At 42.6% G+C, this 26,592-nt stretch overlaps 1 protein-coding gene across 2 annotated transcripts in view; it reads right to left on the bottom strand.

Annotated features, from left to right (window-relative positions):
- Window positions 1–26,592, bottom strand: part of LGR4 (leucine rich repeat containing G protein-coupled receptor 4) — a 127,432-nt gene that overhangs the window by 34,389 nt on the left and 66,451 nt on the right. For both annotated transcript variants that reach the window (XM_036762826.1, XM_036762827.1), the window contains exons 3-4: window positions 9,410–9,481; window positions 7,159–7,230 (exon numbers count right to left, since the gene is read on the bottom strand). In XM_036762826.1, coding sequence (XP_036618721.1) covers window positions 7,159–7,230; window positions 9,410–9,481 — 144 coding nt within the window. The remainder of the gene's footprint in view (window positions 1–7,158; window positions 7,231–9,409; window positions 9,482–26,592) is intronic.

Genomic DNA, 26,592 nt, shown 5'->3' on the forward strand with positions numbered 1-26,592 from the left:
TAGAAATTCTAGCTATCATTATTATTACCATTATTATTATTAGATAAAGAATACGAACTTCTTAAGGGCCAGGATTTTCTCATTTTTATCTTTTATCTCTAATGCCAAGGACCAGGCCTCTTACCTACATGGCACTTGATGAATGCTTGTGAATTGACTGGCTGGGTGATCTCTAAAATCCCCTTCCCCCTCCATCGAGGATCCAACAGCCACTTGTTTCTATCCCCACTCTACCACTAATTAACAGCATCCTCATCGTAACAAGAGTCCTGCCCAACTCTAAATCCTATAGTACCTCTTTTAAAAAAATACTCAAAGCAGCACAGAAGTCAGCTTCCTTCTTAAAATCCATCCAGTGGTGGCAGGTGGAAATTTCCTTCAAAACACACAAAATGCCACAAACTAGGAAGTAACACTTTAACAAGACAGCAAGGAAGTGGTTAGGGTGTTATGGGGTTGCCATGAGACAAGACACTATGCCTCTCTATCACAGGCCTGCACTATTAATATTCATTGCTAGCTAAAGACTAGATTTGACCCAAGAAATGCGACAATCCATCCTTTTAGGAGATTCTATGGGACATCAGATGTCTCACAAAAGGGTAGATATTTTTGCATCTTAAAGGAATTCTGACATTTCAGCCCCCAAATGCAAAGAATGTCTATCTCTTCATTTTGGAAAATAAAACTTGTTTGCTAAAAAGTGAGCCATTCAGCCAAACAAACTGTGCTACTGATTACGATGGAATACTAGTGTGCTGGAGGAAATGATGAGCAGGAGGCTCTCAGAAAAACCTGGAAAGTCTTACACGAGCTGATGCAAAGTAACATGTGCTGTGTGCAAAGTAACAGCAGTATTGTAAGAGGATCAGCTGTGAATGACTTAGTGCTTCTCAGCAATACAATGATCAGAGACAACTCTGAAGGTCTTATAATGAAAAATGCTATCCATCCCCAGACGGAGAACTGACGGGGTCTGAATACAGATTGAAGCATACTTTTTTTTAACTTTATTTTTCTTGAGGTTTTTTTTTTTTTGGTTTATGTTTTCTTTCACAACATGACTAATATGGAAATATGTTGCCTTCTCAATGAGGCGGGTGGGAAGGAAGGAGGTAAGAGAATTTGGAAATCAAAGTTTTAAAAATGAACGTCAGGGCAGCTAGGTGGCAGAGTGGATAGAGCACTGGCCCTGGAGTCAGGAGGACCAGAGTTCAAATCCAGCCTCAGATACTTGACACTGACTAGCTGTGTGACCCTGGGCAAGTCATTTAAACCTGACTTTCTTGTCAAAAAAAAAAAAAAGTTAAAAATCATTTTTACATGTAATTGGGGAAAAATAAAATACTAAGAATTCAAAAAATTAAAGAAAATGAAATTGCTCTTAGGCTGATAAACTGATAAAAATAAATAAATAAATGAGCTGGTTGTGATAAAAAAAAAATAAAAGGTTGGCCATTCAATGTTCAAGTCTTCCCCTCCACCCCCACCCCTTTTCATTTCCTTTATAAGACTACAATTAGATTTCTTATTCTCACAAGCAGGTCCCAGTCTAGGATCCTAATTTTACAACTTAGTAGAACCCTCTGTCCAGAGTGGGAATATATTAAAAACAATCACCAATTGACAGGAAAAGTCACACAGTCTTGTGCGGATAGCAATCATTCAATAAATGCCCATACAACTCAACTGGATGATCTCCACGCTGGTGACTAAAGTCTTCTGCCCCTCCCCAACAGCCACCTGAAAATGGAAATATCGAATGATTTTTTTACAAATTCACTTAGTCCTAACTTTCTAGGATTATCTTATCAATTTTGAATTGGAAGAGACTTTAAAAGTTATCCAATCCAACCCATTCCTTTTACAGATGAGGAAACGGAGGATCCAAGAAGTAAAGGGATTTCCCACAAGGCCACACAAATAATAGGTGGCAGACAGCATTCTGTCCCCTCCACTGTGCTGAGATGATGATGCTGATAACTAGAATAGCTGGCGTTTGTATAATCCTTTAAGGTTTTCAAAGTGCTTTATAAATATTATCCCATTTTACTCCTACAGCAGTCCAGGGAGGGAGGTGCTATCATTATGCCCGTTTTTGTTGTTTTGTTGAGCCACATCCTATTCTTTGTGACCCCATCTGGGTTTTCTTAGCAGAGATACTAGAGCTGGTTTACTGTTTCCTTCTCTGGTTCATTTTACAGATGAGGAAACTGGGGCAAATAGCAGTTAATGTACTTGGCTAGGACCACCCAGTTAGTAAGTGTCTGAGGCTGGATTTGAATTCAGGCCTTCCCAATTCCACATCCAAAGCTCTCTTTATTGTGCTACCTAGTTACTAGGTCATGACAGCACCAAAAAACAAGGAGGATTAAAAAAAAAAAGTCCCTGTTTCAAAACAAAGTTGGGTATATATGTGCAAGTGTCTGTGTGTGTCAGTTTTTCAACTATGACTAAGAAATATTTAAAATATTCATGTGAGCAGTTCTGACATGTTATTTTAATACTCTGTTCAGTCAGTACTTTCAACTTTTAACGGCTTTCACCTAGTGCTGATACGCCATAAAATGTGAAAGTGGGCTGTTGATATTTTTTAAAGGTAACCATCAGGCATGGACTTCTAAATCCAGCCACTTCTGGTCATTTACAATGGGTAATAAATGGACTTTGGTCCTTCAGAGAGCACTACTTGGAAACCACGAGGAAAGCTCTCCAATAATTCAGGATTAGAGATCAGATTTTAAAACCCAGTCAAGTGCTGATAAGGCCTTTTAACATCAGGAGAGAATTTCCATTTTATCTGACTTGACAACTACACCCACTAGGCTAACAAAACCATTCCTTTTCTTCCTTAAAGAGAACAGTTCCCAGCCACAGCTACTGAATTATACAGATGTACATGAAAACATTCCAGAATGTTTTTTTCAGTTGGCACATTGACTCTAAAACTAAGGGAAAAAATGTCAAAGCAAGCATTTAAATACTGAATAAATGAATGCTAAACATAGCATACCCTCTTTAAAAATCATTTTGAGGGGGGGAAAAGCATATATTTTCTGGATAGTGTTATTTTTAACAGTCTAAAATATCACTATGTACACTGACATGGACCATTTTATTCAAGGAATAAAACAACCAACCCAACATCCAAATTTATTCTATTCAAAGGTCAACAAGCTTTTCGTTTTATTTTAGTCAAAATCATGTTACAGAATAACTATATAGATTCTTCTGGTCGCAAAGACTTAGGATGGGGCAGCTAGCCCTGGAGTCAGGAGGACTCATACTCATCTTGCTGAGTTCAAATCTGGCCTCAGACACTTCCTAGCTGTGTGACCCTGGGAAAGTCACTTAATCCTGTTTGCTTCAGTTTTCTCATCTGTAAAATGAGCCAGAGAAGGAAATGGCAAACCACTGCAGTATCTTTGCCAAGAAAACCCAAAAGGGGTCACAAAGAGTTAGACAGGACCAAAAATGACTGAACAACGAAAGACTTAGGAGCAGACGAGCTCTTTGCCCAGTAGCTGCTGAGGTAAATGCAGATAGTTAGGAAGAGATGGAAACTAGAACCAACAAAATCTCAGCCCCAAGGGAGCCACGGAGACACCTCAAACTCAAGTGCTGACAATGCAAGCCAGATTGATGGAGCAAGGCAAGTCTGATTTCCATGAAGGAATGCATTCAATTTGCTCATCTGGAGAAGTCCCACAGCCCCATCCAGCTGCTGTAGCTAACATCAAACCTAGGTAAAGGAGCCATTTAGTCCATTTCTGTTTTAAAACACAGGACCCCCCCGCCCCGCCACCAAAAAAATTCAGGCGGGAGATAAACTTTTTATTGTTTTATACACAAATACCTTAGGAGTAAATGTTTCTTAATATATTTATTTTCCCATAATTCCTGAAGTGTTTATTTTGGAGCTGTAAAAGTTAATGTTTGATTTCTGACAACTTGATAGCTGTAAGGGACCTTGGAGGTCATCTGGTCCAGTGCTCTTATTTTACAGATAGGCAACTGAGGCTGGGAGGAATTTACGGACTTGCTCAAGGTTACAGAGCTGGTAAGTGGCAGCACTGAACTGAACTCAAACCAAGCCCCCCTGATGCCAAGGCAAGAATTCTTTCTACAACATAACATGCTTCCTTGTCCTTGGAAGGCTCCCCATCTCCCACCCCCTTTGTACAATCAAAATGGTTTTTAAATAAGTCACTAGTTAGCATCAAGGCACAAATTTTCACCTACGGCTTTAAGTCATTTCCAATGAAGAGATTATTTCTGAACAAGCCACCCCAGTCTCTTCTTCTATAAAATAAAGGGGTTGGGATCACACAAGATGATCTTTAAGCTCTAAAACGATGAACACTTGAGACTACAGTCATTAAAGAAACACAGAGAAAAATCAAAAATATTTCAAAATGGCACATGAACAAGTGAAGAAGTGCTCATGTAGTTTCATAAATCAGGATTTGTAAGTAAAGGGTTGGTCTGACCACATTATTCAACTGCCCTCAAATGAGAATATCAGAGGTAGAAGAAACCAACCCCTCCATTTTATTGATGAGGAAACCAAGACCAGCAAGGGAAAAGGGACTGGCCCAGGGCTACTGTATAATGACATGGAATAAAAATGCACATTTTGGGACATTTAAAAAAATGTTTACATGGTTATGACTTTTAAAAACTGCTCAAGATTGTGTAAAACACAATGAGGCCAAAAGTGAGTTTGCTTATGCTTATAAAAGACACACAGAAGCCCCAATAACGGTTCTATGTGCCAGCCCCCAAAATTCAGTCTGTTGCTGGTGAATGAACAGGAGTATCCAGGTTTGGTAAAGCTGCCTTTGAAAGGTCAGACCCAGCATCCATCACTCCAAAGCCACAGGCAACTCGGTGATGCATGGTGGATAGAGTGCTGGGCTTGGCATCTGGGAGACCTGAGTTCAGAACCTGCCCAAAGACCCCACTGTTTTTCTTTTCTTAAAAAAGGGAAAGCCTCCATATGATGGTCCATAGGCCAGTATATATCCTACTGCATTGTTTGCCATGAAGACACACTGGATGAAATGTCAGCTCTGGAATGAAGACTTACCAATGACTGAAGCAATAATAAATGAAACTAGGCCCAGGAAAACAAGGGAAGGTCAGTCCGGGGCTCGGACAAACAGTGGGCAGGCCACAAGTGACAGTACATCTCCAACAAAAGCACTCATCCAGCATCAGGATGGTCACTGAGGAAGATGGCCTGAGTGCTCTGCCCTGGGCCTTTGTGAAGCTAGCAAACCAGTGGACCCAGAGAAGGAACAAAGATCTACAAGGTCAGGCCGACCAAAAGAGAAAGTGATACACACACTGGAACAAAGACCACTTCTACACCACTCTCTCTTCTTCCCTCCGCTTCCCCTCTCTTCTCTTCCTCCCTCTGTCTGTCTCTTTCACATTCTTCTCTCCCCAAGCAGGGGCCGAGAAGCTCGTTATCCTTCTAAGATGTCTTGATTGTTTTTGCCCAATCTTCTCAGAGGCCCCCCTTCACTAAAAACTGCTACCTGACAATAACACCTGTCCCCAGTAGCCTACCACCCATCTGTTTGGATGCACAGCCTCTCCTCTCTCTCTCATCTCCCTCCTGGGTGTATGTCTTCTCTGCCTGACCGTATAGTGCATGCGGTACAGGTGACTATTAGAATGTGTGACAGCTATCATCTGATTGAATTCATTTGTCTTCTTGATGGCCTGATTGGTGCAATATAACTAGCATCTATATACAACTGCAAGCTTTGCAAAGCGTTTTACAGTGTTATCTAATTTTATCCTCATAAGGTGCTTGGGAGGTAGGTGCTATTTGTATCCCCATTTTACAGACAAATAACCTGAGCCAGAGAGTGATCGAGTGTGACATCATCACACAGCTAATGTCTAAAAGCCACATCTGAACTCAGGCCTTCCTGATGCCAAGTCCAGCACTCTATTCACTATGTACCACCGAGCTGCCTGAAATGAGTGGAATGAATTCAAGCTCTGGGTTCAAATTCTGATCCTGCTACTACCTATGTGATCCCTGGCAATCACTGAGTATCTTCCCTCCTCAGTCCTCATCTGTCCGATGAGAAGGCAGGACTAAATTAGGCTTCCAATCTCCCTTTTCCTGTAGGACTCCCAAAGGCTTGCATGTTTGCTTGTGAGCTAAAATTTCTCCAATGGGATCAGTCTTTTAATGTTCTGCATGGAACAAATACAGACTTCTGTTTTCCAAGAAAACAGCCAAAACCTTATTACCGAATAACTTTGCTTACCAAGGCCCAAATAGCTCAAGGTCAAGAGACTCATGGGACATAATAAGGAAAGAAAAAGAAAGAAAGAAAAGAAGAAGCCCATGTTAAAAGTCAGTCTCAGAAAGGCAAAGTCTCAATTGTCACGAAGAGCTTGTCCTGCACAACACCTGGGGGGGCGGAGGTCAGGGGAAAGAGAATGCAGATCACTCGGGCCTCTCATCTCTTTATTCTCTCTAGTTTGGTTCATTATTATCCTCTGAAATAGAACCATTCTTCTGTCAGCTGGTAGAGAAGGGGCAAACCAGATGCAGGGCTGCCTGCTGTCTGTGAACCCCAGGCTCCCCCAGCTCTGTAACTACATCATTGTGTCCTAACCAAGGTGGCTGGCCTGCAAGCACCCATACTGGAAAATGTATGTCCCTGCCCAGAGGAACTGCAGCCTCTTGAGAGCCCTCTGGAAATGGCAAGATCTAAATTTTAATCAAACAACAGGACAAGGGGACTCAATCTAAAACCTGGGTCTCTGAACACAAAACGTCAAACTACATTCAACATTAACTAGGCTTACTTTTGGAGGATTTTAGGCAGGGCAGATGCTGATATGCTCCCAACATCCTTTTCAGCTTAATTTGCATTTTTAACATTTCCTCAATCACTTTCTGAAGCATCTAGATAATCAACAAAACAACAAACTAAGACCCGATTTGTAGAGCTTGCTGATTTCCACAGTGTGAATTTAACAATCAGTTCTCACAATCTTGGCTCTTAGCCCTCAAAGGGATTGATATTTCTCTATTTGCATCCAAGTATCTCAAAAAAAATTTAGTTGCTTACAATCACCACTTTAGAATATTCAAAAGTACACACGTGAAGGCAAAAACCTACTTACAAAGACTGTAGAGAGCTCAGTCCTCGAATGGCTTCACTAGGAACAGTTTTCAACTGGTTGTTCTGAAGTGTCCTGGAAGCAAAGCTTTTATTAGTTAGAAAACAGCCTTCCCCATCTGAACCACAGAAACGCACAGAAAGAAGATGGCAGCTCAGGGCTGGGAGGGGTCTCAGAGGGCATCTGGCCCAGCACAGATTTGAGTGAGAATCCTCCCTTCCACCCCCACCCCCCACGGTTGCCAGTCTCTGCTTTCAGATTCTGCATGCACCCACTTGCGACTGTGTTGTGTATGCCTAGAAGAATGTAAGCTCCTGAAGACAGAAACCATTTTGTTTTGGTCTTTTTATCCCCAGCAGCAAGCATGGTGCCTCGCATACATGCAGTAGGCACTTAATCAATCCTTAAATAATTGAAGAAGAGGAAAAAAAAGGGGAGGAACCCACTAGGGAAAGGAAAGGAATCATTATTTATTAAGTGCCTATTATTTCCTGGGTACTACACTAAATACTTTTTACAAATATTATCTCACTTAATCCTCATAACTGGGACCTGTTATGACCCTGGGAAACATGTACTAATATTATCCACATTTTACAGTTGAGGAAACTGAGGCAGACAGATGTTAAGTGACTTGCCCAGGGTCACACAGATACTGAGCATCTGAGGCTGGATATGAAGTCAGGTCTTCCCAGACTACAGGTCCAACGTTGTACACACTGAGCCACCTGCTGCCTCTACTTCCCCAAGCAGCCTGTTCTTCTTTGGGACAACTCAGGAATGAGATAACCAGGAGAGAGGGCAGCATAATACAGCAGAAAGGACTCTGAATCTGGAGTCAGAAAACCAGGGTTCAGACCCCACCACCCATGCTTCCTGGGTGACCTTCCTAATGTGTAAGATGAAGGGTCTGAGTTTTCTGTGAAAGCTCCTTATAATCCCTTTTAATTCTAAATCAATGACCTGATGTGATCTTAGAAGACTGTCAAGGGCCCAGGTAAGTGAAGTGACTTGCCCAGGGTCACACAGCTAGTATGGAGGAAAGGTAGTCTTGCTGGCTCCAGGGCTGGGCCTCTTAATCACTAAAGCCACACTGTTTCTCACATGGGAATTTAAAGTTACAAAATCTGTGCTCAGTTTGACAAGGGGAAGCCCATTAAACGGGAAAGACTGGAGCCTATAACCTCAGTCAATACCTCACAGCCATTTTACTGTTGGCTAGGTGGGAAGAGTCTGGTTAACTTCATTCTAATAGATTAATGAGGGAGCTTATTATAGTTACCTGGGAGGGTTAACACATTAGTATCTTTTTTTATAGAATTCAGTGTTGGGGGCATGGACGCAGGAAGGGAAAATGTGTTTTGACTGGGGCAGGAAGGGGAAAAAAAAAAGATAGAATGATCCAGAGAGAGAGAGAGAAGAGGGGACCAGAAGGCAGCCTATCAGGAAGCAGTCCTCAAGGGAAGAAATGGCCCAAATTCAATTTCAATAAGCATTTATTAGTGTCTGATACATGCAAGGCAAAAAGTTGTGGTATGAGATGGAGCCTAAGGGGTCCTAGGAGTCAAGAAGACGTGTATTCTAGTCCCATCCCTGACTCCTCAATGTCCCAGGCAATTCCCTCTAATCAATGAAAGCACAGGTCCCCTAGCCCCACCCTAAATGCGTAAGGTGCTAAGTTAGGTACTGGGGATACCAAAACACACACACACACACACACACACACACACACACACACACACACGCATTCCCGTTCTCACAAAGTTCACATTCCGCTACACGCTTTGGTGCACAGCACCTGGACTCCAAAATCTCTTACTAAGTAGGATGTAGGAAGAAAGAAAATGGTGCACAGCTAGGACAAAAAATACTTTACCATATGGTGCCTTTCAAAGCTATGTTTCCTTCCTATTAATTAAGCCCCCAAGTAGAAGAGCATGGATCAAATCCTAGAGAGGAAGAATGTTTACAAGATCTTGAAGCCTTGACTATGGTTTTGATTCCGGGCATCAAATGCTATTTAAAAAAACAATACTACCATCTGACTGTAACTCAGAGCTTTTATTGGTTCATTAAGATGTTAGTTTTTGCTACCTCTCTAGGAAAGATGACCTGAATGCACACTTGTCTCCAGTGCTTGAACAGCCAGCCTGTCCTCCCTTCTCCCTTAAAAGGCACCAGCAGAAAGCAGACCAACCAATTCAAAAAGAAAACATGGGGCTGACTGTGAAATGCTAAAAATGTCATTACTTACAGGACTTTGAGCTCTTTCAACCCAGACAAGGCCTTTGGATGGATAAAGGAAAGGTCATTGCCAGCCAATCGTCTGGAAAAAAAAAAACACAACAACTGTGATGATGATGATAATTCAACTTGTTAGAATTCAAGATATTTATGGCCACCTAACATATGATTAGAGCGAGCACTGAACCACAAAGATATTTTTAAATCATAGCTGATGAAGAAAGAAACACACATCTTGAAGACTTCCTAAAACGTAAGATGGATTCCAAAAAAGGGGGGAGTGCAGAGGATTCTCCTGGGCTTTTAAAAAATCAATCAATCAAGAAGCATTTATTAAGTGCCTACTATGTGCTACACACTGTGCTAAGCGCTAGGGTACAAAGACAAAAACAATCCATGCTCCAAGGAGTACACATTCAAATGAGGGAGACAACATACAAACAAGCATGTGCAAACAAAAGTCCAGACGGTCCTGCTCGTGCCAAGGTGAGCAGGGTGAAGCACATTTACTCAAACTGTTCCATAGTTATCTTCTTTACTCTGAAGTCTCAATTCCAGGGCACATTATTGACCACGGGACAGACCATGAAACACCTCCCTCTTCCAGGTACAGAGGTGGGGGACCACTAGTGCTGAATGTCATATACATCGTTAGGTACAATCATCAGGTCCATTGTTTTTCCTTAATTGTATTTCTCTGAACAAGGAAGGGATCTATAGGGAAGAGAGAGTTGGAGTTTTTTGGTACGTTTGTTCTTAGATATAAATAACGTCCATCAAGTGGGGAATGCCACATGAATGAACAGGAATATCACGACACCATAAGAAATGCTCAATATGTACCACACAGGAAGAAGAAAACTTATATAAATGGAAGCAAAACATTATACAAACCTCAGAATAGGTTGGAAAGTGGAACAGACATATAACAATGGCTACAAACAATGATAACAAGTTACAACAACAACAGAACTGAATGGTAAGTAATTATAATGACTAGACTGAAACCAAAGAAGAGAGAGGGGAAGGCATTTCCCTTCACTCTGGCGTGAAGACCTATGAAAATGGAATCCCACATGTGCCACCATATATGTTAAGTGGATCTTCACCTGCTCTCTTTTATTCTTTTCTCATTTTAATTTCATATTTTTTTATTATTTGTTATTGCGAATAATGGCTTCCTAAGTTGAGGGATAGGATGGGTAGGAGAGAAAGAAAGGAACACTTATAATAGGTGCTTACTATGTGCCACTTTCATCCTTACATCAGCCCTGGGAGGGAGATGCTATCATTATCCCCATTTTACAGACAAGGAAAGTGAAGCGAACAGAGGTTCAGTGATTTGCCCAAGTAAGAACACAGCTAGTAGGGATCTGGGGCGAGATCTGCACTTAAGTCTTCTGGACTCCGGGCCCAGCACTTTATCTACCACACACACACTAACTGTCCCATCCTATTACAGGCCCTCATAAACTTATGACAAAGTTATTATGGCAGCTTCTCGGTGTGGCCACCCTGGCTCTAGTCTATTCCACTTTTCAACCTACTCTGAAAATCTCTGTTTAGGACAACAGAGAGCTCCCCTGGCCTGATGTGACTTCACTTCTCCCACACAGTGTCCTCGTCTGTAAATTGAGGGATTCAAAATTGACGATCACCCAGCCTCAGAGTTTCTACCAGCCTCAAAGTCTTTCGATTTAAAATCCTCAGAACAAACGCTCCACTGCAGCCAAGGCGACGTCTTCACCGTCCCCAAGCACACACAGGCGTAGTCGCATCTTTAGGCTCTTGGCCATGCGATCCCTCTACTCTGCCCGATGAACGACTATTTCCCTTTCCTGTCTACTGATGCTGGGCTCATTTGGCAGGATGGTCTGCTGGCAAGGGCACTGGACTTGAAGTCGGAAGACCTGTACTCAAAACTCAAAGTGTAACTCTGGGCAAATCACTTGATTTTTCCAGGCCAGAGGCTGCCCATCTGTAAAATGGGGGGATTGGACTGAGTGACTGCTGAGGTCCCTGACAGCTCAAAGCTTTTAATGTGAATCCTATATTCCCCGGATACATCAGCCCTTGTGCATCTTTTCCCCAACTCTGAAATCTATTTGGTACTTCTAGCTCACAGGACACAGTTTATTATATAGCCACACCTTAGGGTGTGCACAGGTAGAGCTTTAGACCCGGCTTCAAGAAGAACTGAGCTCAGATCCCATCTCAGACGCTTCGCAGTGCTGTGACCCTGGGTAACACAGGCAAATGCTGTCTAGGTAACCCTAGGGAAGTCACATAACATGCTTGCTTCAGTTTCTTCATCTGTAAAATGGGGTAATAATAGCACCTCCCCCACAGGGTTGATATGAGGATCAAATGAGATAATATTGTGTAAAGCACTTTGCAAACCTTAGAGTGCTATATGATAGCTACTGTGATCAGTCCCAGAATTCCTTCTTGGAAAATCCTTTTTACCCAAATTCCAACTCAAATACTTCTCTGAAGCTCAGTAGAGCTTTCAAACCTATCCTTTCCTAAAGTCTTCTGAATTCCTCATCAATAACTGGGCAGAAACGGAGAAATCATCAGCTGGATTCAGACACAGTCACATTTTATCCATAAGGGACCATGCGACCCAAAAAGCCACTTTGTACCCTCACCCAAAATATCCTGCCTCATCTGGCTGAGCTATTTGTAAATAAACCATAAGATTAAAAAATCAGGGTCTGCAAAGAGAAAAGGCAGCCACAGATAGATTTCAATCTGGAACAGCCTTTAGAAGTCATTTGATCCAATCCCCTCTTTTACAGATGAGGAAACTGAGGCCAGGGAAGTTAAGTGTCTACCTCAAGGTCACACAGGTAGTATCAGAGGCAGGATTTGAACCCAGGTCCGATTCCACAGCTGTGCATTTTCCCACTGTACTATATATGCTGTTTATAGTGAGAGGGTCTGAAGCTTCCAATGAAGAAAATCACACAACATATTATTCAGAGGCTTTGAAATTTCATCAACTCCAATTTCTTCCCCACACTGATTACTACTTTAAACCTGTCCATTTCACTGTAAACCTTCCCTGGGTGGTCCAATCGTTTCTGCTGCACCATAAACAGGCCAATAAACTTTTCCCTTTTCCTTACTCCCTGAGTAAGGGGGGAATGATGAAATGCAGAGCACCTGCTAATCCTGCCTTGTTAGCTGATAAGAGTCGATAATCCCTATGAAGCAAAATATTTGCTGCTTCTCCCCCAAATCTTTGTCTTTTTCATAAATACTGGAAAGAAGAGGTAACTTACCTACAAAAGGCTTATTTTCCCCACTACTAATAAGTAAGAAAAAGCTACCATGAAGACATCACAACTACAGATGTGTAGGGGCAATCGGGGCTACTGAATGTGTCATACTGGATACCGGAACTCTCTCTATTCAGCTTTTATCCATCTGCCAAACCAGTAAGAGAAGCAGTGGCCTAAGAAGGACTACAAGACTTTGAGTCAGGAGACCCCTGAATTCCAGCCCCTCTTAGACACATTTCCATGGTCTGGGTACATGGACATGGAAAAGCCAGAGACATTCGGAGAAGGGCAACGAAAATGGGGAAGAGCCCTGAGTTCATTCTTGGCTTGCAGTGAAAACAAGAAATACTATTCATTCATTCACATATGACATGAGAATCTGCTGAAACCAGGTAGCAAAATAAAAAGCTCTCTGGATCTGTACTCTGCAAGACCTGAGTTCAAATCTAGCCTCAGAAACTTCCTAGTTAGGTGACTGTAGGCAAGTCACTTGATGGCTGTCTGCCTCAGTTTCCTCACCTATAAGATGGGTTTAATGACAGTACCTACCTCCCAAGGCTGTTGTAAGGGTAAAATGAGATAATATTTGTAAGGTGTTTTCCAAATTTTAAATGCTAGCTACAATCATCATTTTTTCTTTACTGAAGGAATTAGAGTTGTTTAGCCAAAAGAAAAAAAAGGTTTAAGGAGCTCTTGACAGTTGTTATCGAGGTCTGGAAGAGGCACTGATCTTGTTCTGTGTGGCCCAAGGGGAAAAAACCAAGAGCAGCCAGTGGAAGGTGTCAAGGAACCAACCTGATGATCAAGAAAAACTTCCCAGCAATTCTAGTCTTCCCAAAGGGGAATGTACTGCCCCAGAGGCAGTGGCTTCCTCCTCCTCCTCTTTGGAGGTCTTCAAGCAATGGCTGAAGGTACATTATCACGGGGATTCTTTTTCAGATACGGGGTTGAGCTACATGGTCACTGAGATTCCTTTCCCTCCTATGCTTCATGAGTAAGTCACTGAAATTTTCTGCAGCTTCAGTTTCCCTTCTGAAACTCCATCTCCTCGGCAGTCAAATGGAGATAAGGCTACAGCCTTATCACCCAGCGCTGTTTTGGAGAAAGTGTTTTCTAAACTGTTGAGTGCTATGTATTTCTACAGCAAGCTACTCTTATGACATAATAAAGGTCTTGGCTGCAAACAAAAAGAACTCTGTTCAAGGGCCCAGAGAAGTCAATAACTACATTTACCAGCTTCTCTCCCCATTCACTTAGTCTGTAATCTAGTCTCTGAAAGTTATTTCCGGGAATCATACTGCAGCCTCAGAGACAGATTGGGCTGGGATAGGGAAGTTGGAAACAGAACACCAAATGGGACCGCCATTTTGGAAGTCCTGCCTGATTGGAAAACTTGAAGGCAGGGGGATTCTGTAGGCTGGAGATGAGAAGACCCAGACGTGTTTCAGGAAGGGGCCTTAACCAAGCTAAGGGCTCGCCTGGCACACAGAACTTTCAGACAGTAAGTCACAGGATGTTAGATTTTGAGCTGAAAGGGAGTCTAGAGGTGATCTAATCCAACTTTTCATTTCACAGGTAAGGAAACAGAGGCCTGCAGTCTAGTGATTTGCCCAATATCACACAAATGTTATTAAGGAGAAGGGTCCTGCTCTCATTAAACGCAGAGGCATCTGGAGGGCTAAGTGTGGCCCTCTTTTCTCAGATGAAGCTGGCCAATAAACGGGAAGCAAGTAAAGAATGAAAATGGAACATACAATGGGGTTAAGACTTCGCTGGTTATGTTGACGCTTTTGTGACCCTTTCTTAATGGCGGCACCAAATAATCCATCTGACCCCATCAAGAGACGCTATTGATCATACCAGAGCTGTTGAACAAATGAATAACAATTAACTTGTAAGATGTGTATATGCTGCTCACATCTGAGTGTACAACCTAGGGGTATCTAGTTATCATTCTTCTGTTTTCTAATTAGGGATGTTGGCACATCACATGGCCTTTGGTGAAGTCTAGTCCAAATCTCATTTTTCAGATGAGAAAACTAAGGCCCAGGGTGGTTGTTAGCCCAACGTCACACAGTTAATAATTATCAGAGCAAGGATTTGAACTCATATCCTCTGACTCTAAATCCAGCTGGCAAAGAGAGTGACTAAAAAAAAAAAAACAATAACTTATTTGCTCTTTCAAGAATTTTAACACATCAGTTTAATAAGCTAAAAAATCCCTAAAAAAGACCATTAAAATTAAAAACTCACATTTCTATAACCCTTTATAGTAACAAAGTAACACTGTGGCCTTACACAAATCACAACATGCTACAAAACAAGGAATTGTAGGAGAACCAAGGAAGAGAGTGTCAAAGAAATGCAAGCGCAGGGAAAAGAAGAGAGATGGGAAATGAGGAAGGAAGAACTAACCGAGGGAAGGCCCTCATGCTCCACCCACCTAACAATTGAGAGAATAGAAGGAAGGCCTCCAGCACACTCAGCAGACCTCCTCGTAGCAGATAAAGGATAAAAATAATAGCTAACATTTATAGATCGCCTACTATGTGCCATTTATTTATCACCTACTGTGCCAAGTGCTTTTACAAATGTCTCATCTGATCCTCATGACAGTGCTGCAAAGTAGGTACTATCATTATCATCCCCACTTTCCAGATAAGGGAACTGAGGCAAGCAGAGGTTAAGTGACTTGGCCAGGGTAACAGCCAGTAAAAATCTGAGGCCAGATTTGAAGTTGGGTCTTCCTAACTGCCGGGTGAGGCTCATGTGGATTTAGGAAAACCGAAGCTTAAATTCTTTCCTTAGACATAGGCATTAGCTCTGTGATCCTTGGCGGCCAGGTGCATTCACCTCCTGAAGCCAAAGTTTCCTCGTCTCTAACAGGAACAATGACAGCGCCCGCCTCACAGGGTTGCTGTGCCGATCAAATGAGACAACGTGTATGAAGTGCTTTGAAAACCTAAAAGTGCTATGTTAATACTGTTCATATGTTTGTTTTGCTCCATCTCTTTCTTCTTCCCCTTTTCTCTCATTTAAGAAACACGCCGTTACAATGGACACTCTCTGGGAAGAGGGAGGAGGGATGACAGATGGACCAGTTTTGTTGCTGCTGCTGTCATTTTCAGTCGTGTCTGACTCTTCGTGACCCCATTTGAGGTTTTCTTGGCAAAGGTACTGGAGTGGTTTGCAATTTCTTTCTCCAGCTCATTTTACAGATTAGGAAACTGAGGCAAAGAGAGTTAAGTGACTTGCCCAGTGTCTAAGTGTCTGAGGCCAGATTTGAACTCAGGAAGATTCCTGATACCAGGCCGGGCACTTTATCCACTGAGCCACCTAGCTGTCCAGGGAAAATTTAAGCAATATAGAGAAAAAAGATACTAAAAATTATTAAAAATAAAAGGAAGCTGAGTACCAAAAATATCAGTCAATGTGACCCCTCCGGACACGGTAAGAGAAAGAGGCTCTATCTAACCAGGTGAAAACCAGCCTCTGGAGACCCAAGCAGGAGACACTCAGCCTACCTCAAGGTAACTCCTCAGTATTTACCCCATCAAGGGTGTGGGCAAGAGGAAGAAATCGCTGACAGTCCCCTCCTTCCTCCAGCATGTGGCACCAATCCATGAAGAGGGGGCTAACTGAGCACATGTGGAATGCCTTTCGAAGCTGCCTGCTGAACAGACATTTCTTAGTGACCATTTCTCAGATTCACACGAGGTAGCTCCTTCCAAAGCAGACATGCTCTGGCTGCCTCATCCAACCAGCTTTTATAGAAGGCTTACACTTGTGGGTTCCTGGAGATATACAGAGATATCAGCAAAACCATTCTTTCCCTTAAGGAGCTTACATTCATTTGGGAGGAAAAAATGGGTATGTGTAAATCAATATAAAACACATACGAAGTAAATGTGGAGATGAAACCAGAATGGGGGTGGGGGGGGGGGAAGGGCTGAGGAAAGCCTGAGCTGAGACAGAAGGCAGTGGTGAGAAGCTGAAGTGGATACAAAAGTCCTCCCTAGCCCTGATCTCCTCCCACCTTCCTCTAGTACCTCTCTAGTCCATGGTTCTGTGGACTGATTTCAATGAGCAGAGGGAGTGCAGGGGAACTTATACGGGGGGAGGGAGGGCAGGGAATTATATTTGTATTACAATATGAAGCCTTTTCTTTGTAATCCAATGAGTTTTATTACATGCATTTAAAAACATTTGGGAAGGGGGATCCATAGGCTCCCCCAGATGCCAGGACAGGTCCAAGACACCAAAATAAGTTACAAAACCCTACCTTAGCTCAAGCATTACTAACTCATGTTTTTATGACAGTTTAAAGACAGCAATTTCTTAACAACATGGTAAAGCACTCTCATCCGCATTTCACAGATGAAGAAACTGAGACTCTGGGGAAAGGTGACTTGTTTGAGGTTATTCAGCCTCATTAAGTATTAGGATCAAGATTTGAACCCAGCTCTTTCGTGACTAGGTGGCACAAAGGATTACAATGCAAGGCCTGAAGTCCAGAAGATCCAAGTACAAATTCAGCCTCAGACTGTATGACCCTGGCCAAGTCACTTAGCCTGTCTGCCTCAGTTTCCTTAACTGTAAAATGGGGACAATAGCGACCCCTACTTCCTCAGCTTGTTGTTGTGAAGATCTAATAAGATATTTGTAAAAAGCTCAGGACAATGCCTGGCACACACAGTGGGTGCTTTATAACGATTACTTCCTGGGAGGATGATTCTAAAATCCAGCCCTCTACCCCCACCAACCCCTTTGTTGAAGAAGGCATTTCTATGTGGGCACCAGTTGGTCTAGATGGGCTCTGAGGTTTCTTCCAACACTGACGTTCAGATATTCTGACCTTCCCAAAGTCACCCAGAGGAGAAGGTGGGATTAAGTGTTGTTTACACAAAGGACAGAAATGATCAGCCGGGTGAGAGACCAGGCCAGAGGCTTCCTGCTCCCTCCCAGCTGTGCCCAGGGATTCTTTCTTCAGGAAGTCACTTTTAAAGAGCGAAGATGACGTCTCTTATCTGAGGAATGCCTGGATTTATGCTGCTTCTAGCCTGTGGTGGCAATTTTATTGTCGCCATTTGGCTGGAGTTATTGCTGAGTTAGTAGAAAGAGGAATGTGTGTTAAGGCTGACCAGAGCCATGGACTGGTGGGGCCTGGGAAAGGGGCTGCCAGCAGCTGCTGTGAAACCTGAGGCTGGGGGAGGCGGGGCAGAGGGCGGCCCCAGTGACGGGAGGGCAAGGCCTGGGGCATAATCTCTAAACAAGCCAGAAAGAGCAGGTACTACTCTGGGAGGCTCCTGGACTACAACGGTCTGGCGGGGCAGGGCACGGACACAGACACAGGTCTACATTTTAAAACTCACTGCTTTTCCACAGCCCTTTGTGGTTTCCAAAGCACTTTCTCCCCCACAACTGTAATAAGAAGAAAAATAATAGCTGGCATTCACAGGGCACTGAAAGGTAAGACGAGAAGTCAGCGCAAGCGTCATCCCTGTGGTTTTTTGGATTTGTTTTTGTTTTAGAGATGAGGCAACTAGGAAACCTCAGACAGACTAAGTGACCCCCTCCCCCGCCCCCAGGGAGTCTGGATCTAGTATAATCCTCACAACACCCTGCAAGATGGATGCCATTATAACTTTAACCCCATTTTACAGATGAGGAAACCGAGGCTTTGAGAAGACAGCAAGTGTCTGGGGCTGGATCCAAACCTAGATCTTCCTGACTTCCAGACCGGTCCAGTGTTCCATCCACTCTACCATGTGGACATTCAGTCCCTGAAAGGACCTGTCGTACTTTGTATGCCTAGACCTATCCACAGGCATGCTTAAATTCTCCCAAGCAATGAAGAAAAAGCTGCATTTTGATAAGCACATCCCACATGCACCTTGACTGGTCTTTCAGGGGAAAAAATCAGTTTCAAAACACTTGATTAGACAAATATTGTACAAAAGATGGAAAAAGGAACTAGCGGGTTAAACTTTGTAACTTTCTTAAAATTACAAGTAAAAGGGAAATCGGAAGATTAACTCAAGCTAGTATTTGCTGTTTTTAATAGCAGACAGAACACAGTGCTTGAGGATAGAAGATAAGGATTCCAAATCCACTCTCAACACTTACTGGCCATGTGGGCACACACAAGTCACTTAACCCGAGTCTGAGCTTCATCTTCTGTAAAATGGGAAACTAATAACTCCTACCACTTTCCAAGGTTTCACTCAGTCAGGCAGCGAGCACTTATGAAGTGCCTGCTGTGTGCCAGGTTGGGTGGATACAGAACAAAAATGAAACATTCCCTGATCGCATTCCATCTGAGGAATCAAATGACAAGATGCTCAAAACGGTTAGCAAAACTTAAAATATGTTAGAGATGTCAGCAGCTGTTGCCATTATTGGTTTGAGTTTTTTGGGGGAGGCAATCGGGGTTAAGTGACTTGGCCAGGGTCACACATCTAGTAAGTGTCTGAGGCTATATTTGAACTCAGGTCCTCCTGACTCCAGGGTGGATATTCACCTAGCTGCCCCTGTTGCTTTTCTCAGGAGTTTACAACCTAGTTTGGGACTAACACATGGAATGATATACCCCAGAAGAATATAAATACATTCTCAATTATAAGATACAGGCCATAAATTTGGGGGTCTGGATGCATCAATGTAGGCTCAATGTTTTAGAAAAAACCTTCCTGGAGGACATAGGAAGAAATAATGCAATATTAGCCTAAAGATAACAAATCTCAATTTTTAAAAATGCTGAGAACGTCAAGTTAACAGCCCAAGGTTTCCCTGGTTATTGATATTTAACTACCAAAAAAAAGCCATTTTTAGAAGAAAACAAGCTTCATACTACAGAGAAAGAAACCAGCTAAAGAAGTCACCATGAAGCTGGAAAGGCTATCAGAGGCCATTTAATCCAACATGCCCATTTTTCAGATGAAGACAAAGCATCAATGACTTGCCCCACGTTGCCGAGGTCGTGATCATCAGAGGCCCTGACTCTAGAAAACCAGGAGTTCCCCCACACTGATGAAATCACAGGCTCGGAGCAACAACACCAACAAAAACAAAATCCCAAAGAAGAGGATGGCAAATTAGACATGATATATCAAGTCACCGTACTTATGGAATTGTGCCACCTTTAGAAAATTACTTCTTCCTACGAGTTCAGCCAAACTGGTGATGGCAGATTCATTAAAGATTTGGAACGTTTGCTCGGTAATGAATGGATTTAATCATAGCAACAGTAGTATAAACAGAGCTACTTCTCCTTGGGAACGCTGAACAAGTTTGGCTGCTAATCCCGAAGAATTTCACATCTCTTTTCTCAAAAACACTACCTCGAAAGAGGCAAGGCATCATGGGAAATGGGAGAACGGAATAGTTCATCATGCCAACCCATGAAGTGGTGCACACTACTTGCATTAACAGGAATGACCTCCTAGTACTATGTATCAGTGTTGTTCGTTCGTTCTTTTTTTTTTTTAAAGATATACATTACTTGTCATTAGCTATGGACCTTTTTCACACATCCGCCCGTTAGGATTCAGTGCTATACACAGGCAGTGGAAAGAACATGAGATCTGGGGATGGAGAACCTAGGTTCTAATTCTGGCTTTATCATTTCCTCCTTGTGTAATTTCAAGCAAATCGCTTCTGAGCGTTCCCTTATCTTTAAGGCATTTCAACCTTTTCCTTCACGCTCTGTGTCATAACACTAATGATGATATTCATGACACAAATTCGATTCAAAAGTGTTTTATTACGTGCCTACTATGTGCCAGGGTCTGAGGATACAAAGGCAAAACCGAAATACTCCCAGTCCTCAAAGGAATTACATTCTACTAGAAGAAATAACATTTATAGATAAATCGACAGAAAATATATACAAAGTAATTTCAGGGTGGAGGGGCTGCAGTATCAAGAAATCACTTGAGCTGAGCCTTGAAGGACATCAGCCAGGTATGAAGTGCTATGGTGGATCTTGGGAACAGAAGGTTAAAAAGTCTCAACAGGGTAGAAGAAGATTTAATTTAATGAGGCAAAACATAAAAGGGATAAATGCAGGATTACACTATTATTAAAAAAAAAAACAACAACAACAAACCACCAATTTCACAAATACAAGATGAGGAAGGAAGTCTAGAGAGCGCATATGAAAAAGATCTGAGGGCCTTAGTGGATCCTATCACTTGACTGAAATTGCTTTCTCTCAGATTATCAAGGTTCTCTAGTGCTTTTCAGAGTTGTTGTGAGGATCAAATAAGATTATTACTTATGTAACGTGTTATACAAACCTTAAAGCACTATATAAATGCAAGCTATCATTATTATTAGGGCCACTAGGAGGTGAAGTGCATAGAGTGCTGGGACTAGAGTTAAGAAGACCTGAGTTCAAATGCTGTTTCAGACATTTACTAGCTGTGTGACCCTGGGCAAGTCAGTTAACCCTGTTTGTCTCAGTTTCCTCATCTGTAAAATGAGCTCGAGAAGAAAATGGCAAACTACTCCAGTATCTTTGCCAAGAAAACCCCAAATGGGGTCATGAAGAGTTGGACACAACTGAAAAAACAACTGAGATTCTTCTTCTTCTTCAATGTGAAGGCCTTTTCTTAATCCTCGTCCTACCTGACCTCCACTAACCTGGTCACATGAATATTCTCTCTTTGTCGGGTCTTAGACATTATGTCCACCTTGCTGACCCCCAGCCTAGCTGGCCACTTCTTCCTCAGTTGCCTTTGCCACACAACCACCCACCTCTTACCCGCTAAGGTATCTCCCAAGGATCTATGGGTTCAGCCCTCATTTAGACCCAGCTGACTCCCAAATTCATAAAAGCAGCACTAACGTTTCTCCTTAGCATTCTCCCCACACCCCATCTGCCTGCGGATGGATGTCCTCTAGACATCTGATACTCATCATGTCTGAAACAGAACTCATAATTTCTCCCATTAACTCCACCCCTCGTCCAAGCTTTCCTAATTCTGTTAATAACGATCATACAACAATAGTTAGCATCTATAAGGCACCAGGCACTGTGCTAAGCACCTTACAAACATTAGCTCATTTGATCCTCAAAACAAACCTGGGAGATAGGAGCAAACAGAGGTCATGTGACTTGCCTAGGGTCACAGAGCTAAGCTTTGAACTCAGGTCTTACTAACTCCAGGCCTAGCGCTCTGTCTACTGCTTAAGCATCCTTCCTTCAAGATTCAGTTCAGGTGCTCCCTCATATGGTGGCCCTGCTCTGATATGTTCTCCCACTCGCCCCGACATATGCTTTCCCTGGTTGTTTGTGCTTTCTCCCTCTTGGAGTAATTCTCTGCTTACTCACTCTTATTCATGGTGAAGTCTGTCACAAGAATGTGATCTCCTAGGGAGGGCCAGGAGTATATTGTTTTTGTATGCTCTCTACCTAGCTCAGGGACCCTCATGGACAGCAGGCAGTCAATAAAAACCTGCTACACTGAACTGAGCTTCCAGGTCAACGAGTCAGCAGCGTGCCAACACAGCCAAAAATGCTTATTTAGTTTTAGGGCATAAAAGGGACAGAGGGTCCAGATCAAGGAAAGGGATGGTTCCACTGTATTCTACCCTAATCAGACCACAACTGGTGAATTATTCTGACTCTGGGATATCACATTTTAACAAGAACACTAATAAGCTGACACATGTCCAGAAGAGAAACACTATGATTTTTAGAGTATTTAAAACCTTGACACAGAAAGAGAACCTGAGACATCCACCCTAGAGAGAAGACTCAGGGAGTAGGGGATAATAATAGCTGTCTTTGGACACTCAAAGGTGTGTCATATGGAAGAGGGCTAGCCTTGTTCTGCTTGTACTAGGAACTTGCCTGCTAAGTGGTAATATAATTACAACTGACACCAAATTAGCTTCTAGCTATTTGGAATGGGGGCGGGGAGGAGGGGTGGTGCAGCATAATAGCTAGCCCCTCCCCAACTCTGCCTCAGCGAGAATAGTGTGTCCCAACAAGCCCTTGTTAACTGCACTGAGGCCACTTTCTATTGTCAAGAGGATAGGACCCCCTTGACGCTTGACTGACTTTCTTTAGGGAAAAGGGAAGTCTCCGATGATCTTCAGATCTGGCAGTATGAAATGAAGATGGTATAATATTGTCTCCAATCCTCACGAGTTAAAACTGAACATTCTAACTACAGATCATGGCAAGAAGGGGCATGACTATGAGGATGTGATGGGATCAGACTGGAAGCAGGTCTTCGAAGGAGCCTTGCTCTCTTCCTGGTAGACAAAGGAGCAGAAAGTAGAGATATTCTGTGTTCTGTCTGTCTTTGTCACTTTGCCTCTCTCATTTGGCAAAGAATCAGCATTCTTCATTTTATCTTGGCACCTTTCCCTCTCTCCTATGATGGACAAAGGAGTGGAAGGCAGGGCCTTCTGGGCTGGCCTCTTCCCTTCTCATGAAAGATGGAGCAGTAGGAAGCACTGAGGCCACAGGAACACTCTCTGGCAGCTCTCTCTCTCTGCTAGGAGGTGGGATGTCTATGTAGCCTCAGTTATAAGTTACATATTTTACAGTTATAACTCGGCCCAGGAGAGGTGAACTTATCATCTTCTTTTCATGAATGTTTATCTCTTGTCTTTGGAATTGTTGTTATGGCTTATGTCACCAACTTATAGAAGTCTTTTTAATGGTTTTATATGTTCCTTTCCATCACGTGCTTGACAGCATTAAACACCCCTCTCATATGTTATTCAGAGGGGTCTGAAATACAATGCTGGTCCATTGTTGAAAAGATGCCTAAAACACTGACCTACAGACTTGAGGGACGTTCTGACCCCAGTGGACAGGACTAGGAGCAATTGGTAAATATTACAAAGAGCCAAATTTAGGCCTGAAATTGAGAAAACTTTTCGAAAAGATTAAAGCTATCCAAAAGTGAAATGGGCTGCCTTAGAAGGCAGCAAGTTCAATTTCATGGAAAGTATTCATGAAACTATTCAAAACAGCTAGAGAGACATAGAAGAGTTTCTTGTTCAGATACAGGCTAGACTTGATGCCCTCTGGAGTACATTCCAATTCTGAGATTCTGGTATTTTCTACTACAGCTAAGCCCTACATTTTAATGTGTGCATATTGACACTTCATCTTTCTATTGGGCTACCACAGAAACCTGATAGGAGAGCCGGACAGCGGCTTATAGCTGCTTAATAACTAGGCAGCGTAGTGGGCAGGAGGAGCACTGGACCTGTGATCAGGAAGACTGGAAGTTCAAATCCTGCCTCTGACATTTGCTAGCTGTGTGGCCCTGAGCGAGTCACTTAGTTTCAGTTTTAGCATCTGTAAAATGGGGTAACAATAACACCTACCTCACAGGGTGGCTGTGAGGATCAAAGACAAGACAGCGTATACGCAATGCCTTGTGGTAAACCTTAAAATGCTGTATAAATTTTAACTACTGTTACTATTTTCACTCTACAGACTTTCACATAGTTCTCAGGGCTACCACGAGTCCATCTGTTGCTGTTCAGTCATTTCAGTCATGCCCACTCTTCACGACCCCACAGATGCTGAAGTGGTTTACCATTTACTTTTATGGTTTATTTTACAGATAAGGAAAGGTCACACAGCTAGTAAGTCTCTTAAGGCTGAATTTGAACTCAGGTCTTCCTGACTCCAGTCCCGGTGCTCTTTCCACTGCACCACCTGGCTGCAGTAGCAGGTCTAAAGGACTGCAGAAAGCAGTTTGGTGATAAATTAAGCATCTGTCTTCTAAAGACCACCCTGCTAGGTTTGGAGAGGTTGATCATCAAGGAAAGAATTCTTTATGGTCACAACAATATAGTAACTGTCTACACTAAGGCATGGGGGTGTCGTAATCTTCTTTTAGGAGTACTCACAACCATCAAAGTCCCAGGTGTTTTGAAACACTGATGTATGTAGAGCTGAGAAATACTGCGAACATAGACTGGGCTATGTTTTTGCCTCTGATTTTACTAATTTATTTAAAATTTTTCAAATTTTAAAAATTTAGTCTTAAACATTTCCAAACTGATAGGTATGCCATCAAATATCCTAAGAATAAAATTAATTTTAAACAACTTTATGGAAAAAAAAAGCTAAATCTCACTCCTTTCATTAGAGAGGTAGGGCTAGACGGATGTGGAATACTACATATGTTGCCAGATGTGGCTAGTACGTTGCTCAGTTTTGCTGAACTGTGTCTTTGGGTTTTTCTGCTTTTCCATCGTCATCACAAGGAAAGTCTTGTTGGGCAGGAGGGGACAGAAAGGTATAGGCAGAAATGAATATGCTAGAGAAAGAAAAAAGGATGAGTGAAACATGTTTTTGAAAGATACAAAAGAAGAGCAGAAGGCCAGAAAGAATCGCAGGCTTGGAATACCACATGCTGAATTCATGATATGCCTAAGAACAGCAAGCTAGAGATGATTGCAAGAACAATTCTCTCTGTTCTACTATAGCAATGGAAGGGCTCATTTTACTCAAGTTCACAAAAGGAATTGAATGTGATGCAAAAAGCAAAGTCTAAACCAATGACTTCCAAAGGCTGACAGTGACACATGCCTCCCTTTTTGCAGAGGTGGCAGACTACAGGTGCTGAATGAGGCAGACCTGAAACAGGGGCAATGTGTTCATTTGTCTTCCTTGACTGCTTTTTTGTTACTAGGCAAGGTTCTATATTGCGGATTGAGGGGCAGGATGGGGGCGGGGAGAGGAGTCACTGGGAAATTGTGAAGATCAACTGAATTAAGATTACATAAATGTTTCTTGTAATTATTGGGAAATGATAATGATGTTAAGGAAAAGAACATTTTTTTTAAGGGAGGAGAACATGAAAGCTCTAACTTTCACTAAATATAGTGACCTACAAGATTAGACCAATGAGTGACTGGTATCTCCAGGAATATCCACAAAGGCAGAATCGATTGGCAACATCAATATTCCAGGTTAGGGCCACTGAAAGACTCCTCCAGCAGGCCCCACTGCACGGCACCCTGGCTTTAGGGTTCTTTGGAAATCCTTTATAAATACTCCAGAGGTGCGGTTGGGAAATTACCTTAACCACACGTTCCAAGCGTACTCAGCCAGCAGAACAGACTCAGGGCCCTAGTTCAGCCCTGCTCTCATTCTGGAGTAGGGAGGGCACCTATTCAGCTGCGGCAGCCAAACCCTCAGTGGGTTTTTCTTTCTCCATTCCCACTCTACCCATTTCAGATTCATAGTCACTTCCAAATGACTTCCAGATGATTTCTGGTTACCGAGGGATGGAGAACATTCATGCAGTTTATAAATACTGCAACAGTCACAGAGACATCTTGAGGGAACAGCCAAATAAAGTATACATTTCCAGGGGGAGAAAGGTACTTTTTTTTTTTTTGTAATCTCAGGAAATACACATAGGAAGCTTTTTTTAAAAAGTATTTACCTCAACATTAAAAAAAAAAAAGATGCTCTCCATTGTCTGGGTGGCAGTGAAAGAACAGCCAACACCAGTCCCAGGACCTGAATTTTTTGACACTTAACACACTTTCGTGACCTTGGGAGAATCTAGGCCTCACATTTCTCTTCTGGAAAATGAGGGAAGGGGATGGACCCCCAAGCTCCATTCCAGCTTAAAACGTACAATCTTAGTACCACTAATAGCTCACACTCTTCATGACCCCTTTTGAGGTTTTCTTGGCAAAGATACTGGAATGGTTTCCCATTTCCTCCTCCAGTTCAATTTACAGATGAGGAAACTGAGGCAAACAGTTAAGTGACTTGTCCAGGGTCACACATGAGGCTGGATTTGAACTTAGGTTTTCATGACTCCAGGCCCAGCACTCTATCTATTGTGCCGCCTAGCTTTTTTTTTTGGCCAACAATCATCTATACCAGCAAAACTAGGTCAGAAAAAAAAAT

This window comes from Trichosurus vulpecula, chromosome 6 (assembly GCF_011100635.1).
Source record: "Trichosurus vulpecula isolate mTriVul1 chromosome 6, mTriVul1.pri, whole genome shotgun sequence".
Classification (NCBI taxonomy): Eukaryota; Metazoa; Chordata; class Mammalia; order Diprotodontia; family Phalangeridae; genus Trichosurus; species Trichosurus vulpecula.